Source organism: Bombyx mandarina, chromosome 05 (genome assembly GCF_030267445.1).
Source record: "Bombyx mandarina strain Sakado chromosome 05, ASM3026744v2".
NCBI classification, from domain to species: Eukaryota; Metazoa; Arthropoda; class Insecta; order Lepidoptera; family Bombycidae; genus Bombyx; species Bombyx mandarina.
This window is the reverse complement of record NC_143212.1, coordinates 16346263-16360941: the sequence shown is the minus strand read 5'-3', so window position 1 is coordinate 16360941 and position 14679 is coordinate 16346263. Positions and strand designations below refer to the sequence as shown.

Sequence of the window (14679 nt, the reverse complement as noted above, 5' to 3'; positions counted from 1 at the left end):
TTATATATTTTTACAAATCCTTCTTCACTCGAAGTACCTATGTGTGTGATTTGTATTTGGGTTTATGTTCCTTTTTCTCAACTTATCTCAATGTAAATCTATCCATACGTAGCTTTAAGCCTTACACAGCACTAAAGGGGAACGGGGGGACTGAATATCAGGGCTTTTCGTTGCAACCATTTCAACAGCATCAGCTGAGCTACCGGCTTTTGCAATTTCTGTAGAACTTTAAGTGTATTTTGTGCGAAAGGGAATAAATTATCTTAACATATCTTTTTTTATTTAAAAAGCAGAGTTCATATGGTATTATTTAGGTAAGCATATAAAATCTCATTAAGATCTTGTGTATTTACTCGCTGAAGAAAAGGCAATGTAAAATTTTTAAGAGACTCTGCACGTTTCAGTAACGTGTCACCAATATCAGAGAATAACCTCGAAATCTGTCCAAAAACCGTTTCACGCTGAACCGACCGACATTACAAGTCAGCGCCGAGTTCCATAAGTGGCGAATTAATCTTGTCACTAATCACCGAATTGTCAAAGCGAGTGTTCGAGGGATTTCCGTGTAAGCCTGCACCGAGCTCCGACCAGACCGTTCGTCGGGCAGATTATGCAAATAACATCCCCCGCAACGGATAGTTAGACTTGTCCGACTGGACCCCGCATTAATTCTGAGCTTCCTCTAATTATAGCATTAGTCCAAAACGTCTGGTCTTGCATCTAGCTAATTTTCAACTATTTAAATATGCTCTGTTAATTGAAATTACTTTTAACAATGGTAATATTAGTAATGTATGGAAGCGAAACAATGGGCCTTAATAAAAACATAACGGATCTTCTCAGTGGGTCGCGGTTTCCGATTCAGTGGTAGATTCTGCGAAGCACTGCTCTTGCTAGGATTAGTGTCAGCAACGTCGTCAAGTTTGAGCCTCTTGAGCTCACCTAATTGTTAAGGTTACGCTGAAATGGCCTCTCAAAGCTATCAGCTTAGGTAGGAAAAAAAGTTAATAGACGTCCAATATTGGATATGGACCTGACGCAAACCAAGGCACAATATTTGATAGCAAATTATCAGGGAGGAGGTTTGTCGTAAAACTCATGTCAGATTCTCATGCAGAATGAAGAAAAAATTCTGCCACATGAAATAAAGACAAGAAGACGTAGGTTTATTAGTTTTTGGTTCCCATACTACACGAGGTCGTAGTTTGGGGACAGAAGACCGTGGGTGATTTGTCTCCGGTTTCTTTTTAATACAATCATAACGTAAGCTTTCAATGCTTGGTGATGCTGAACATTGCGATTTAAATTAATATGGTAACAACAGATTTGATGAAACCCCGACCCCCCGAGTAAACACGGGGGTACCGGATTCAATTATCGTGTGGTTTCATTTATTATTTAAAATTTATTATATAGTAGTAGTACATTACGAACGAAATCACAATGCAAATTGTAACAACTATTAATTTGAAACTCTAGGCTGAACCTGATGAGGCGAATTTTAACCAAACAAGCAAGTAACAAAAAAATTATTTATAAATTCAAACTGTTTTAGTTTTAAATGGCCTATTGTATAAAAAATAACACACTGTGATAAAAAAAAGCCCACACACCATCACGACCACACAGCATGGAAGAGCATAATAGCATTAGCATTTGTAGTGAAACTTTTTTGCAAACATTTCATTATCTAATTTAATTCCACTTTTCACTTTGATATGACACAGAGTTTGCGATGATTCATCAACATGTATTTGATATATATATGTCGGCGGCGGGGCCAGGGATGGCTGAGCGGTAGTTTCGTCATCACTCGTATTCGATTGAACTCAGTTTAGTCAATAAAACTTTTCAATAATAATTAGTGAAACTCAACACACACAACTTTCACAATGACAGGATAAACCGACAGTTTCGTTGCACATACCGACAGACCGACTGACTGACTGACTGACTGACTATCAGAGACTCACTGCTGAGACGGACGGAATCACTGTCTGACACGAATGCCACGACTCTGTCCACGTACCGCCATTTTATAACTGTGGCGTTACGTAGTCTACCCTTCATTTTGTGATATTTATCAAAACAACATTTCATCATTTAAAATAATAATCAAAACCACCGTCTTAATATTAATAAAAGTCGTCAACCACGACACGGCCATTCTGTCACTTTGACGTTTGTGTATCGTTGATATTCCGAACTATTGACCCGGATGCGACACGGCCATCCTGTGTTACACACGTCCTCGTGTGTTAATCTGAAACAAAAGCGAATACCGCACAGTATCATTCACGCTCGGCCATATCTGACCACTCTACTAAAATAAAAGTCTTGTGTCATCACAAATTCTATAACGACATTGAAAGATTACACAAACGAAAATAAGTGATTTACTACTGCTGCAAGTTCTCCCCGTACAATTCATGTACACAGTAACTAAGTCATCCCTGTGACTACAAGTGTTCAATGATAGTCATCCCTGTGACTACAAGTGATCAATGATAGTCATCCCTGTGACTACAAGTGTTCAATGATAGTCATCCCTGTGACTACAAGTGTTCAATGATAGTCATCCCTGTGACTACAAGTGTTCAATGATAGTCATCCCTGTGACTACAAGTGTTCAATGATAGTCATCCCTGTGACTACAAGTGTTCAATGATAGTCATCCCTGTGACTCTAATCAACAGTCATTTTATGAGAACCATCGCATATAGATTTCTCGACAAGAGAACATTCGGCACCAAAAGCCAAATAAAAATAATACGACTCACCAGATTGTTCTCATTTACCAAAATACTCGATATTACACAGCTACCGGCATGTCGCTCCGCTCGGCCGGTGAATAGTTGACCCATCGAGCGCCGACAGACGGCGCTTGCGTCCCATATCTCGTATTGGCTGCAGCAATCACGTGTTGATTGCGACACGGTCTTCCTGACTGTACACGTCCTCGTGTGATGGTTAACCTACAATCAAAAACATCCACGAGAACACTTGTTCCGCTCGATCCCTCCTGACTACACTTTACGACTTATCGGAAAATTTAAAGTCATCAAAGCTTTAAACTGTTTTAATACCATTTTAACCAAATCAAACAATAGGGTATACAAAGTTAATTATTCAGCAGCCAGAGCACGTACCACAGTCGTTCATCAAACTTCAAATTTACTCTGTACAAATCAGGCATAGCTTACAGGAACTCAGATCAAAGAAAACTTCCGAGTAAAAATATCTAACGCAACGGCTCTCCAGCCGACCAGCAATCGCAATTGCCCTCATGATGCGCATCCACAGCGTGGATCGCCCGTGTGCATCACCCGCTGACTACACACGATGGTCTTTACAGACCCCGACCTCCGCCAGAGCCAAACGCGCACCGCGCACCCACGGACTACTTGAGTTGCCTCAAGAGACAACCGATTTCTACCCGGCTACGACTACGTAATAGCTACTGGTACGGTCGAACACAATACGGCCGATAGACTATCTTTACTCGAGTTTTCACCACAATTTAAGCTTGCTCTTCATCATCATCATTTACATCAACCTCGACTGGTATGTGTCATGCTGGCATTTTTCTTAGCCTATCATGTGGGTATTTGTAAGTACGTTTTGAATTTAAAGCTTTCAATGTGTAACGGTCACCATCCAATACGTCAACTACTTTAAACGGCCCTTTAAACTTCGTATCTAATTTCGTTTGATTACGCTCTTCGTTTTAATGTGTGGACGAGCTCACAGCCCACCTTGTGTTAAGTGGTTACTGGAACCCATAGACATCCACAACGCAAACGCGTCATCCACCCCGAGATACAAGTTCCAAGGTCTCAGAATAGCTACAACCGCTGCCCCACCATTCAAACCGAAATACACACTGCTTCACGGCAGAAATAGGCAGGGTGATGGTACCCGTGCGGTCGATGGCACTATATGGAGCACCTGTCTGGTGCCACGTCCTTACCCACGAGAAAGTCGCCGCACTGCGACGCCGGCAGCGCGCGATCGCAGTCAGAGTCATTCAAGGATACCTCACAGTCTCCTACGAGGTGGCGCGCCCTAGCGCAAGTGTAGCCGGAGCGCGGGGGCTCCAATCTCGGCAGTCCGTGCTAGAGGCGTGGTCTCGTCGTTTGGCGGACCCGTCGGCCGGCCTCCGTACCGTTGAGGTGATCTGCCCGGTTCTCGCGAGCTGGGTAGGCCGCGACCGCGGAAGACTCACCTCCAGCTACCTGTGCAGACTCACAAGACATTTTACCACCACGCAAACTTTTTACCATAGCAAATCTTACCAGCCACCACGCAAACTACAATTTTGCGGGTTCCACCTCTCCTACACGATGTTACTCCCACACTGCGGAAGCCAACCGCGAACACTTGTCAAGCACGCACAAGCACGCACTTCACCAGAAAAACTTGCATCCGCCAGCGGGCCCCGAACACCGCCGCGTCGCCAGACACGAACGCACCGGACGTCTTATCTTACAGGTCACGACGACTTCAGATGTGTCAATTTTTCTTCCCCACGGAAACTTGCTTGCTTTCTTGTTTGCTTGCTTGCTGGAGCCCGAAGTCATCGAACGTGTAATGTTATTGGTATTGAATCTAGTAGATTCTAAAATTTCAGCGACAATTCACAGTCTCATGTCCTGGTTTACTGCACTAGTGCCATGTAACTCTAGCAGTAGTCATTGGCTGAAAAACGATTCGTGTCGGAACTACCCACTCGTCATGACAGATCCATTATTGCGATCAAAGTTTCACTTGAGACTTGCACTTGCCTTAATTTCTTGCAATAGCTTGTTACGTGTCGTATTTCCGCTAGTAAATGCCATGTGATGAAGCCGACAGTCAAACTGGGCAACATGAGCCAGAACGTAAGATGTGACGATTTCTTCGTGGCTCAGATCTTCCATCGAGGTAATAGAGACGTTATTACACGACTTACGTATGCTGCATTCACGCTCTTGTGGCGTATCACTACTAGTATTCTGATCTGCATAATGTTTTTCTGCTGTACTTCGAACCTGTTCAAACACGTCACGCCAGTGAGACTAGAGTCCTGATCCCACTTCTGATGTCGGCGGCGGGGCCAGGGATGGCTGAGCGGTAGTTTCGTCATCACTCGTATTCGATTGAACTCAGTTTAGTCAATAAAACTTTTCAATAATAATTAGTGAAACTCAACACACACAACTTTCACAATGACAGGATAAACCGACAGTTTCGTTGCACATACCGACAGACCGACTGACTGACTGACTGACTGACTATCAGAGACTCACTGCTGAGACGGACGGAATCACTGTCTGACACGAATGCCACGACTCTGTCCACGTACCGCCATTTTATAACTGTGGCGTTACGTAGTCTACCCTTCATTTTGTGATATTTATCAAAACAACATTTCATCATTTAAAATAATAATCAAAACCACCGTCTTAATATTAATAAAAGTCGTCAACCACGACACGGCCATTCTGTCACTTTGACGTTTGTGTATCGTTGATATTCCGAACTATTGACCCGGATGCGACATATATATATCTGTGACTTATATTTCATATATTTATGTTAATAATAAGCCAAAAATAAGATATTAAATTGTAGTTGGTTAAGATAAGCTGGTAGGCAGTGCACCAGACACCAGCTATCTGAATTGAGGCATAAAGCTGAATTGCTAATTAAATTAAAAAACCACAAGACCTAAATTAAAATCCTCCTTGATTTAAAACCAGTTGAAGAACACTCACAAAATCGAAAAACATGGCACAACAAGAAAAAAAACTATTACATACCATTATACATTTCCCATTTACACCAAAGCACTTTTATTTACCAGCGATACGATAAACCTAAACAGCATTTTCTTTTAGTCGGGTTTCTGTTTTTCAATTCCGTTGCATTCGTTATGTCTCTGAATTGTAAAATAGCCATCGCGTGCGCTTTTAAAAAAAAAAAAATACAAAAAAAATATTGCCGTGACTAAATTAAATACTGAATCCGATAGAGGCAAGCACTTGCATATGTATGTATGTAGATAGAAGACTCTTTATTGCGCAAACAGCAAAGTGCAAGGACGAATTGCATGTGTAGTGATTTTTTTCGTGGTAGTGAATGTAAGTAAAAATTAATGACTGCTGGTAATAGGTATTTACGTTTTCATATGACACCTTTAGAATTGTTTTTGGGAAATGCCAAAAATATAATTAAAGGTATGTTATTGTTTTAGTTTTTCGATTTCAATACTTTGTGGTACGCGCATTATTTAAAAGAGACGGAAAGAGTACTTTGTCTTTTTATAGACTCTTCTTCTTTTTCTCCACCTTATCCCATTAGGTGCGGTCGGCACAGCTAATTTTTCTCTTCCATTCTCTTCTATCAGCTATCATCTCAACACTCACTCCTCTCTCTCTCTCTCTTTCTCTCTCTCATATCGTCATTCACACACTCCATCAATGTCTTCTTCGGTCGACCCTTCCCCCTCTTCCTTGCACTACCATTTCCATACATCTCCTAGTCACATGCGTCTTCTCTCTAAGCATCACATGTCCATACCACGCTAACCGTCCGCTCTTTAATTTGTTGATTACCGCGGCTACTTTCACACTTACTCTGATATACACATTCTTTATTTATTTATTTTTTATTGCCCTTGTAGGTAGACGAGCATACGGCCCACCTGATGGTGAGTGGTTACCGTCGCCCATGGGCTTCAGCAATGCCAGGGGCAGAGCCAAGCCGCTGCCTACCGCTTAATACTCTCCACAAGCCTCGTTTGAAGAAGGACATGTCATTGCGCTCGGGATGTTGATTTAATGGTATTAATACCACACACTTTCAGGCATTGTTTTTCTAATTATATCACTTGGCTATTCTTCTTGGCTCTTATTGTTTTTGCCATTATCCTTATCACTATGTGAGGTAAGCGCAGCATGTATCATGTAATAAAAATCAGACCCGCAAAATTATAATTTGCGTAATTACTAGTGGTAGGATCTCTTGTGAGTCCGCACGGGTAAGTACCACCGCCCTGCCTATTTCTGCCCTGAAGCAGTAATGCGTTTCGGTTTGAAGGGTGGGGCATTTGTTGTAGCTACATTGAGACCTTAGAACTTATTTCTCAAGATGGGTGGCACACTTACGTTTTAGATGTCTATGGGCTCCAGTAACTACTTAACACCAGGTGGGCTGTGAGCTCGTCCACTCATTTAAGCAATATAAAAAAAAATATTTTTCCATTCAGACTTCATCTCATTACTCACACTCTTCTCTCGCGTATACTCTTTCATACAGTCCATTCAAGTGTTTTTAGGCCGTATCTCCTAGTCTAGTAATAGGATTTTGGGACCTGACTGAGCCAGCTCTATACTTATAGCTCTGGGGTAAAATGCTATCAGATATCACATCTAAGGTGAAGTGAATGTCACATCCTAACATATAATTTAACAGAATCCATATTATTTGAACCGGAATACGTGACGGCTTCCCGGGAAGAGGCTGTTGACAGTACTAATCATGTAGCACACAACTGCTCATTTCTCGAGATAAGAATTAACGGTGAGGAACAGAGGAAGATAATTGTCAAAGTCTCTGGAAACGTACAAAATTAATTTCCCAATTCCTTTGAATTTGATGCTTGAAAGGTTATTCCCAAAGATCAAAACTGTCTTAAGTTTGTTTCTAGGAAATCTCATTGTATCCGATCATGATTGTCATCCGATTCCAAAAGGTACCCATCAAAGAGCTCGCGATTAATGTCAAAGATTGATAATGATACTGGGCTGCTAGGGAAAACGTTAATGAGAAGTTTAGCTGCCGCAACCACGGTAACGCGTACATCAATCACATTTTCATGCAACGTCAAGTGAAACCATCTATTTCTTCCTTTCCACGGCATTGTTACCATAAAACAGTTTAGCTATAATTAATATCCATAAGCCACTGATGTTCATAGCTTTTGGAAATTTATTTCTTATAACCATTAAGACACTATTATTTAAATAGATCATACCACGATTTTTATATTTAATGAATTCTTGATATCGTTACTCAAGGTATGTATGGGGCCAATGTTCTAGTGGTAACAAAAACGGGTTATAAAGAGGGTGAACAGATTTGTCTGCTCTAAACATCATACCCGTAGTCTTTAGGCTCCCCGTCATCACGGCGTTTACAACATGCTGATATATCTGGAGATCATTAAATGCGAAAGTCGTGATTAAAACCCGTAAAAAAATAGGTCTATAATGAACACTAGCAGCAAAGTATTAAAACGATTCGTTATCATGTTATATTTTTAACAAGAATTGGTATAGGATATGGAAGTATAGAAGGAAAAAATATGTTGCACCGACCCCAGATCTGGGAGAAGGACAGTAAAATGATGATGATGTTATTTTATTTTTAATTTATTTATTTATTTAATCTTAGATTGATTAGAGTGAGCGCTCAAATTTCATCCATTCATGATTGATTTATTCAAAATTTTTGAAATGATTCCTGTATATTTCTATTTGTTATTAGCTGACCCGGCAGACTTTGTAGTGCATCAATCGATAAATAAAAGACCTAAACTTTTGTTTAAAATAAACTTAAAACAAACAAAAGGAATCCGTCCGACGGGGGACACATCAAAGGAAAAACAAAATTGTTTGTTTTTATATAATTCAGGGCATTTTCATATTTATTCATCTCTGAAACCTTTTTTGGACTTCCACGAATAATCCAAGACCAAAATTAGCCAAATCAGTCCAGACGTTCTCGAGTTTTAGCGAGACTAACGAACAGCAATTCATTTTTATATATAAAATATATAGATATATAGCTCTGTGATCGTCAATTATACATCAACTATGACCACGTGTTTCGAATTTTTTTTTTTTTTTTTTTTTTTTTTTTTTTTCTTAAGCCGCTTGGCCATTTGGCGGTTATAAATTAATATTCCCAATTTATTATCCAGTCTAGAACTGCTTTGCTATTTTATCATCATTTTATAATCATTGTTATTTTATTGTCATTTTATAGGGACAATCATACAGCCCATCGGATGGTAAATAGTTACCGTCGCAGTTTAGCTATGCCACTGGTATTATTGATGTCCATGGATCAGTAATGCCAGCGGCATGGCTGATTGTTGTCTACGATGGTAAATAATTAATAGAGCCCGTAAATATCAAAAAAGAGAGAGAGGAAAATTGAGAAGATATCGTTTCACGAATTTTTCACAGCAGGATCAAACAGAACGTTAATATCTACCTTGAGTTCACACCTGCTTTCTCTAAAATCGGGGGAAATTAGATAAGATAAGCTTATGATGAAGACGGTAATTTAGAAAAATATGCTGATAAATTGGTTTTAATGGAATATATTCGAAGTCATTAGAGACAGCCAAAGTTTTGTAACCGACTCTCCAGATAGACTATTATTATTTATATGTAGAGCCTAAGCGATATGTTTGTATTTTTTATCTTAAATAAGCCAAAACATTTACTACTATAACTCTGCCATAAATATACCATAAAAATATCGATAAATTTAACATTCGTGTTCTGTAAATAAATTTGAGAGCGAAAAACTACACCATTACCCATTACGGTTTCGTAACAATATTATTTCAGTGCGCTTAGCTTCAAATATTGAGCCATTTCTCGTAGTGAATTTTTTTTGTTCTATGCCCATAAAAATGATTGATTATATCGACGTCCGACCTTCGGGGAACATTACTTCTTTTATTTTCCTTTCAGAAATAGTACGAATGCTTTAGTTCTGCGTGGTGTTTTGTTTTATTATGAAAATGCCATTATTTGATGTCAATTATTGCGATACAGTTTTGAAATCGTATTTTGTTTAATGTGAAATAATGTTTATTAAAACTAAGACATATGATGGTGATTCTCAGATTTGTAACTAAAAACAAATCAGGATGACTTACTGGTAGTAGGACCTCTTGTGAGTCCGGGCGGGTAGGTACCACCGCCCTGCCTATTTCTGCCGTGAAGCAGTAATGCGTTTCGGTTTGAAGGGTGGGGCAGCCTTTGTAACTATACTGAGATCTTAGAACTTATATCTCAAGGTGGGTGGCGCATTTACATTGTAGATGTCTTTGGGCTCCAGTAACCACTTAACACCAGGTGGGCTGTGAGCTCGTCCACCCATTTAAGCAATAAAAAAAAAAAAGTTATTGAAGAAGTTTGAAGAAGTTTGTTTGTCCATCGTATACCTTTTGTTATTGTCCACTTCGTAACTATTCACCAGAGCTAATGGACAATTCTACTCGCATCACGAATAATGGCATGAAAAATATCTTCGCAGGAATTTTTTGTATTGATTGAAGTAACACAAATTATCATTTTATTCGACTCGCTACTGCCGTGACTTGCGAAGCCTTTTAGTCATTATAGTATTTTTTTTTGTTGCTTAGATGGGTGGACGATCTCACAGCCCACCTGATGTTAAGTGGTTACTGGAGCCCATAGACATCTACAACGTAAATGCGCCACCCACCTTGAGATATAAGTTCTAAGGTCTCAGTATAGTTACAACGGCTGTCCCACCCTTCAAACCGAAACGCATTACTGCTTCACGGCAGAAATAGGCAAGGCAGTGGTACCTACCCGTCCGGACTCACAAGAGGTCCTACCACCAGTAAAAAATTAAATATCTAATAATTAAAAAAAATTAATATCATTAGTGTAACTATTGGTGTTGTTATGCCAGTAAGAGTAACGTCATCTGTCGTCCAATAGCAGAAACGAATAGCGAAAGAACTAGCAATATCGAGAACACTCAAGAAGTGTAACGCCGTCTATTATCAAATAGCGGAAACACACATCGAAACTACTCGACCTGTTAGGAACGTTCTTGATAATTGAAGAAATCCGTATCGACTATTTTTATAGTGTCATGTCACAGTGTCATATAGAGATGACACGAAGGCAGTTAGTAATCTGATCTATTCGAAGCGAAACATCGAACGTATCACCCGAAGCGAAACGGAAGAAGCGATTGAAAATTGGAAAGTGCTTTGTAAGTTTTCTAAGTATTAAATGGAGTATTAATTTGTGCTTCTGTGGAAGTTTTATTTATCCTGAGTCTCAGTGCGTAACAGTATTGTAATATATAGCACCAATAGTTGCTAGGGTAGATGGGTGGGTAGTTTCCTGCTTATTTCGCCCGTGAAATAAGCAGGAAACTACCCACCCATCGGCGTGTCGTACACTCCGATTCGCGACGCCACAACCGGTGCATGACAAGTCAGAGATCGACCTCATGTCTCAAGGTAGGTGGTACCAATAACTTTGTGATGTATTTGATCTTTGAAAACCACATAATAACTATGGGCTGTAAATTCACCGCATTAAGACCTATGGAAGTAATAGTTGAAAGCACTGGTATTAGGGTAATGGGTATTTAATATTTTTCCCTCGAATCATCAAAAAACATTGTGTATTCGATATAACGCACTGCTGCGTACTGCACACGGCAACGGAGTATTATTGTTTAATTGAACTTAACGATTTTGGGAAATTTGTAATGGTAAAATATCCGTCGTTGAAATATGCCTTCGGTTTTCTGATAATATCGTTGGAAATAATCACTCCACATCAATATTTAATATCGTATAATATTTTGTTCATGATATTTCAGATTCTCATTTTGTAGTCTATTATGTTTGACTCTTTAATAATCCTTTGCTTCTTTAACAAATTTATTAATAACAAAATGACTGTTTACTTATTTAACATCACGACAAAACGAGTGGGGCTTACATATGGCTTTTGAATTTGGTTAAAGACCAGAAATCTTTTCTACTTTAAATCGTCTAATCTGTGCTACTAAATCGTAAAAATATTTTTAAAGCCGTACACCATTACACACACCACGCATCGGCATATCTGTGTGACCCAATCTCGGTTATTACTGAAACATCCACAGCGAGCGGGAATTATTTTTATTGTCTTCGTGGGGCCGGTTTTCGACTATCACTTTGCGTGAGTTAGGTGAGTTTAGACGAGAATAGCCTAACATAAAGAATATTTATTTTAACGTGGGTCAAATGATCTCGTTGATAACAATCTGTTCTGAAGACAAGGATCTGCGACATCGGGACACAAGTCACTGTTATCAGTTTTATATCATCTGGCCGTATCCTGTTTCAATTTTCATTATTTTTTTTACCTAATTTCATTCTAATGGCAATGAAAAAAATGTAGTTCATATTTGGAGATTATGTGATATAGTATATGTAGACGGTATTAAGGATATTATGGCTATAGACTTTGGAAATATATTTACACCAGGCCTTCGACTTTGGCGTGTTGACCAAAAAAGCACCACACTATCAGAATCTGTAATGGGTGTCCTGAAAGGTGTTTAACGGATAGATACACTAGAGAATAGGCAGCATTGTTCTCTGAGTTAAATTATACCAGCATACTACGATCGTCAACCAACACCGCTGATGGTAGGGGTATTCAGTCTGTAAGCGTAGGTGCGGTTACATCTCGCCTATTTCTGCGGCGAAGCAGTATTGTGTTCCAGTTTTAGAGGTGGGATACCCGTTAAACTATATTATTATGACGGAGATTGCTGGTTCCATGGTGTTTTTAAAATGATGACGTTAACGTCGTTGATGTCATTTCCTTCATCTTTATCATTCCATAGTGACAGTAATTAAGACTCACTTTTCCAATGAATTCCGCTTATTGTACTTCGAGTGGACAACAATGAAAACAGAGAGCTCCGCATCAGTCGGCTGCTCCAGTCGGAATGTTTTGTGCTAGTCACTCGTATTATCGTAGAAAGTAGACGTAACTTAGTTATGAATTCTTTTGAATACCATCTTAAACAGTTGTTGACATACGTAACATTAAGGAAACAGTTAACTTTAATTTATTTGTAGTTAACTAAATAGTGACGTTGCGCCGACATATTGGTACTGGTACATTACTGGTGGTAGGACCACTTGTGAGTCCGCGCGGGTAGGTACCACCGCCCTGCTTATTTCTGCCGTGAAGCAGTAATGCGTTTCGGTTTGAAGGGTGGGGCAGCCGTTGTAACTATACTGAGATCTTAGAACTTATATCTCAAGGTGGGTGGCGCATTTACATTGTAGATGTCCATGGGCTCCAGTAACCACTTAACATCAGATGGGCTGTGAGCTCGTCCATCCATCTAAGCTATAAAAAAAAAATCTAATTGACAGTTCGACCGCACGTCAAAACGTGGGAGATGGCATTTTTGTTGGTTTGTCTATTCGCGCCGGTAATCACTTAACGTACATGAAAAACGTACGTACAAAAAAAACGTTTTGATTGAAAAAAAAAACTATCCTTACAACGATTTTCAATATTATTAACTTTGCGACATTGCGGGGCTCTCGTAAGCCCCGCGATTTTGCAATGTAGCATCACGAGCAGTCCCAAGACTGCAGGTAGATTGTTGGGAGCGGACATTCTGTCTACCTTCTTTCCAGAAAATTTTTCTTTGCTACCAATCGAACACGATAATTTGCACTTCTTTACTGTTTAGAATATAGGTAAATTAGCTCACGATACAAATCTTATTCACGGGTTACCGGAACCTATAGATACCACAAAGTAAATGCCGCTTGGATACGTAAGGTGTATCTCTCAATATAGTATGAGCCGCCCCAAACATTGAAGTCAAAACTCATGAATGTTCATGGTATTCACCTATGTTTTGAAGACACTAAATTTCTCCAGCTTGATCAGAATTGCGGTAATATCGTGGTGAATTCGTCATATTATGTACGTAAAGCTATAACTTGGTCTTTGATCTATACTAATATATAAATCTACAGTGGTTTTTACGGATGTTCCGTTATAACTGCTGAGCCATGCATCCGATTGACTTGAAATTTGGTATCCATGTAGAAAGTACGTGTACTTAATGGATAGGCTAATATTTATATGAGTGTTGGACTCCCTAATAATAATGATAATAAATAATAATGTTAATTTTAAATGCCCAGCGAAGCGGGCGAGTACGGCTAGTCGTAAATAAATTTGAAAAATAGAACAGTACTTACTTGAAGAAATAACTTCCATTATTGTATCCAAAGAAAGGCACAGTGTACGTCAGCATCCAGATGTTACCACCGCCGCAGTCGTAGTAGGGTTTCGACCATTTGCCGTCTTCATACGTCACCGAGAGGATCTCGTCTGGCTCTCTATCTGTATGAGCCGTGTCGTTGAAAGTATATGTGTTGTAACCTATAAAAAGAAATGGTTTACTGTTACTACATAGAAAATGTTACGTTAGCAAATGGCTTGGCTCTGCCCCTGTCATTACAGATGTCCATGAGCGACGGTAACCTCCCTCCTCCTCGCGTCGTTTCCTCACTGCTGAGGGTCGTGACCATTATAATTCGACATGATTTTACTCCTTGTGATGTCCCGCCAGCGCCTCCGATCATTGGCCGCATGAAGGGCGTCGTGGAATGGGATCTCTAGTGTGGTGCGGATTTGGTCGAACCACCTTGTCGGACTGCGCCCGCGCGGTCTCTTTCCCTCGATCTTCCCTGTCACGAATAGTCTTTCTAAGCTATCCGGTGTTTTCCGAGCAATATGACCGAAGTACTCGAGTGCGCGGCGAAGGCAGAGTGTGGACAGTCTAGTCTTGATCTGCAGTTGATCTAAGATAGACTGATTG

The 14679-nt window shown here is 39.8% G+C and overlaps 1 protein-coding gene across 1 annotated transcript in view; it reads right to left on the bottom strand.

Moving 5' to 3' along the window:
- The window catches only part of LOC114247445 (uncharacterized), a 132899-nt gene that overhangs the window by 43372 nt on the left and 74848 nt on the right, over positions 1 to 14679 (bottom strand). Inside the window, exon 3 of the mRNA XM_028180422.2 lies at positions 14057 to 14240. Within this exon, the coding sequence (XP_028036223.2) occupies positions 14057 to 14240 (184 nt within the window). The remainder of the gene's footprint in view (positions 1 to 14056; positions 14241 to 14679) is intronic.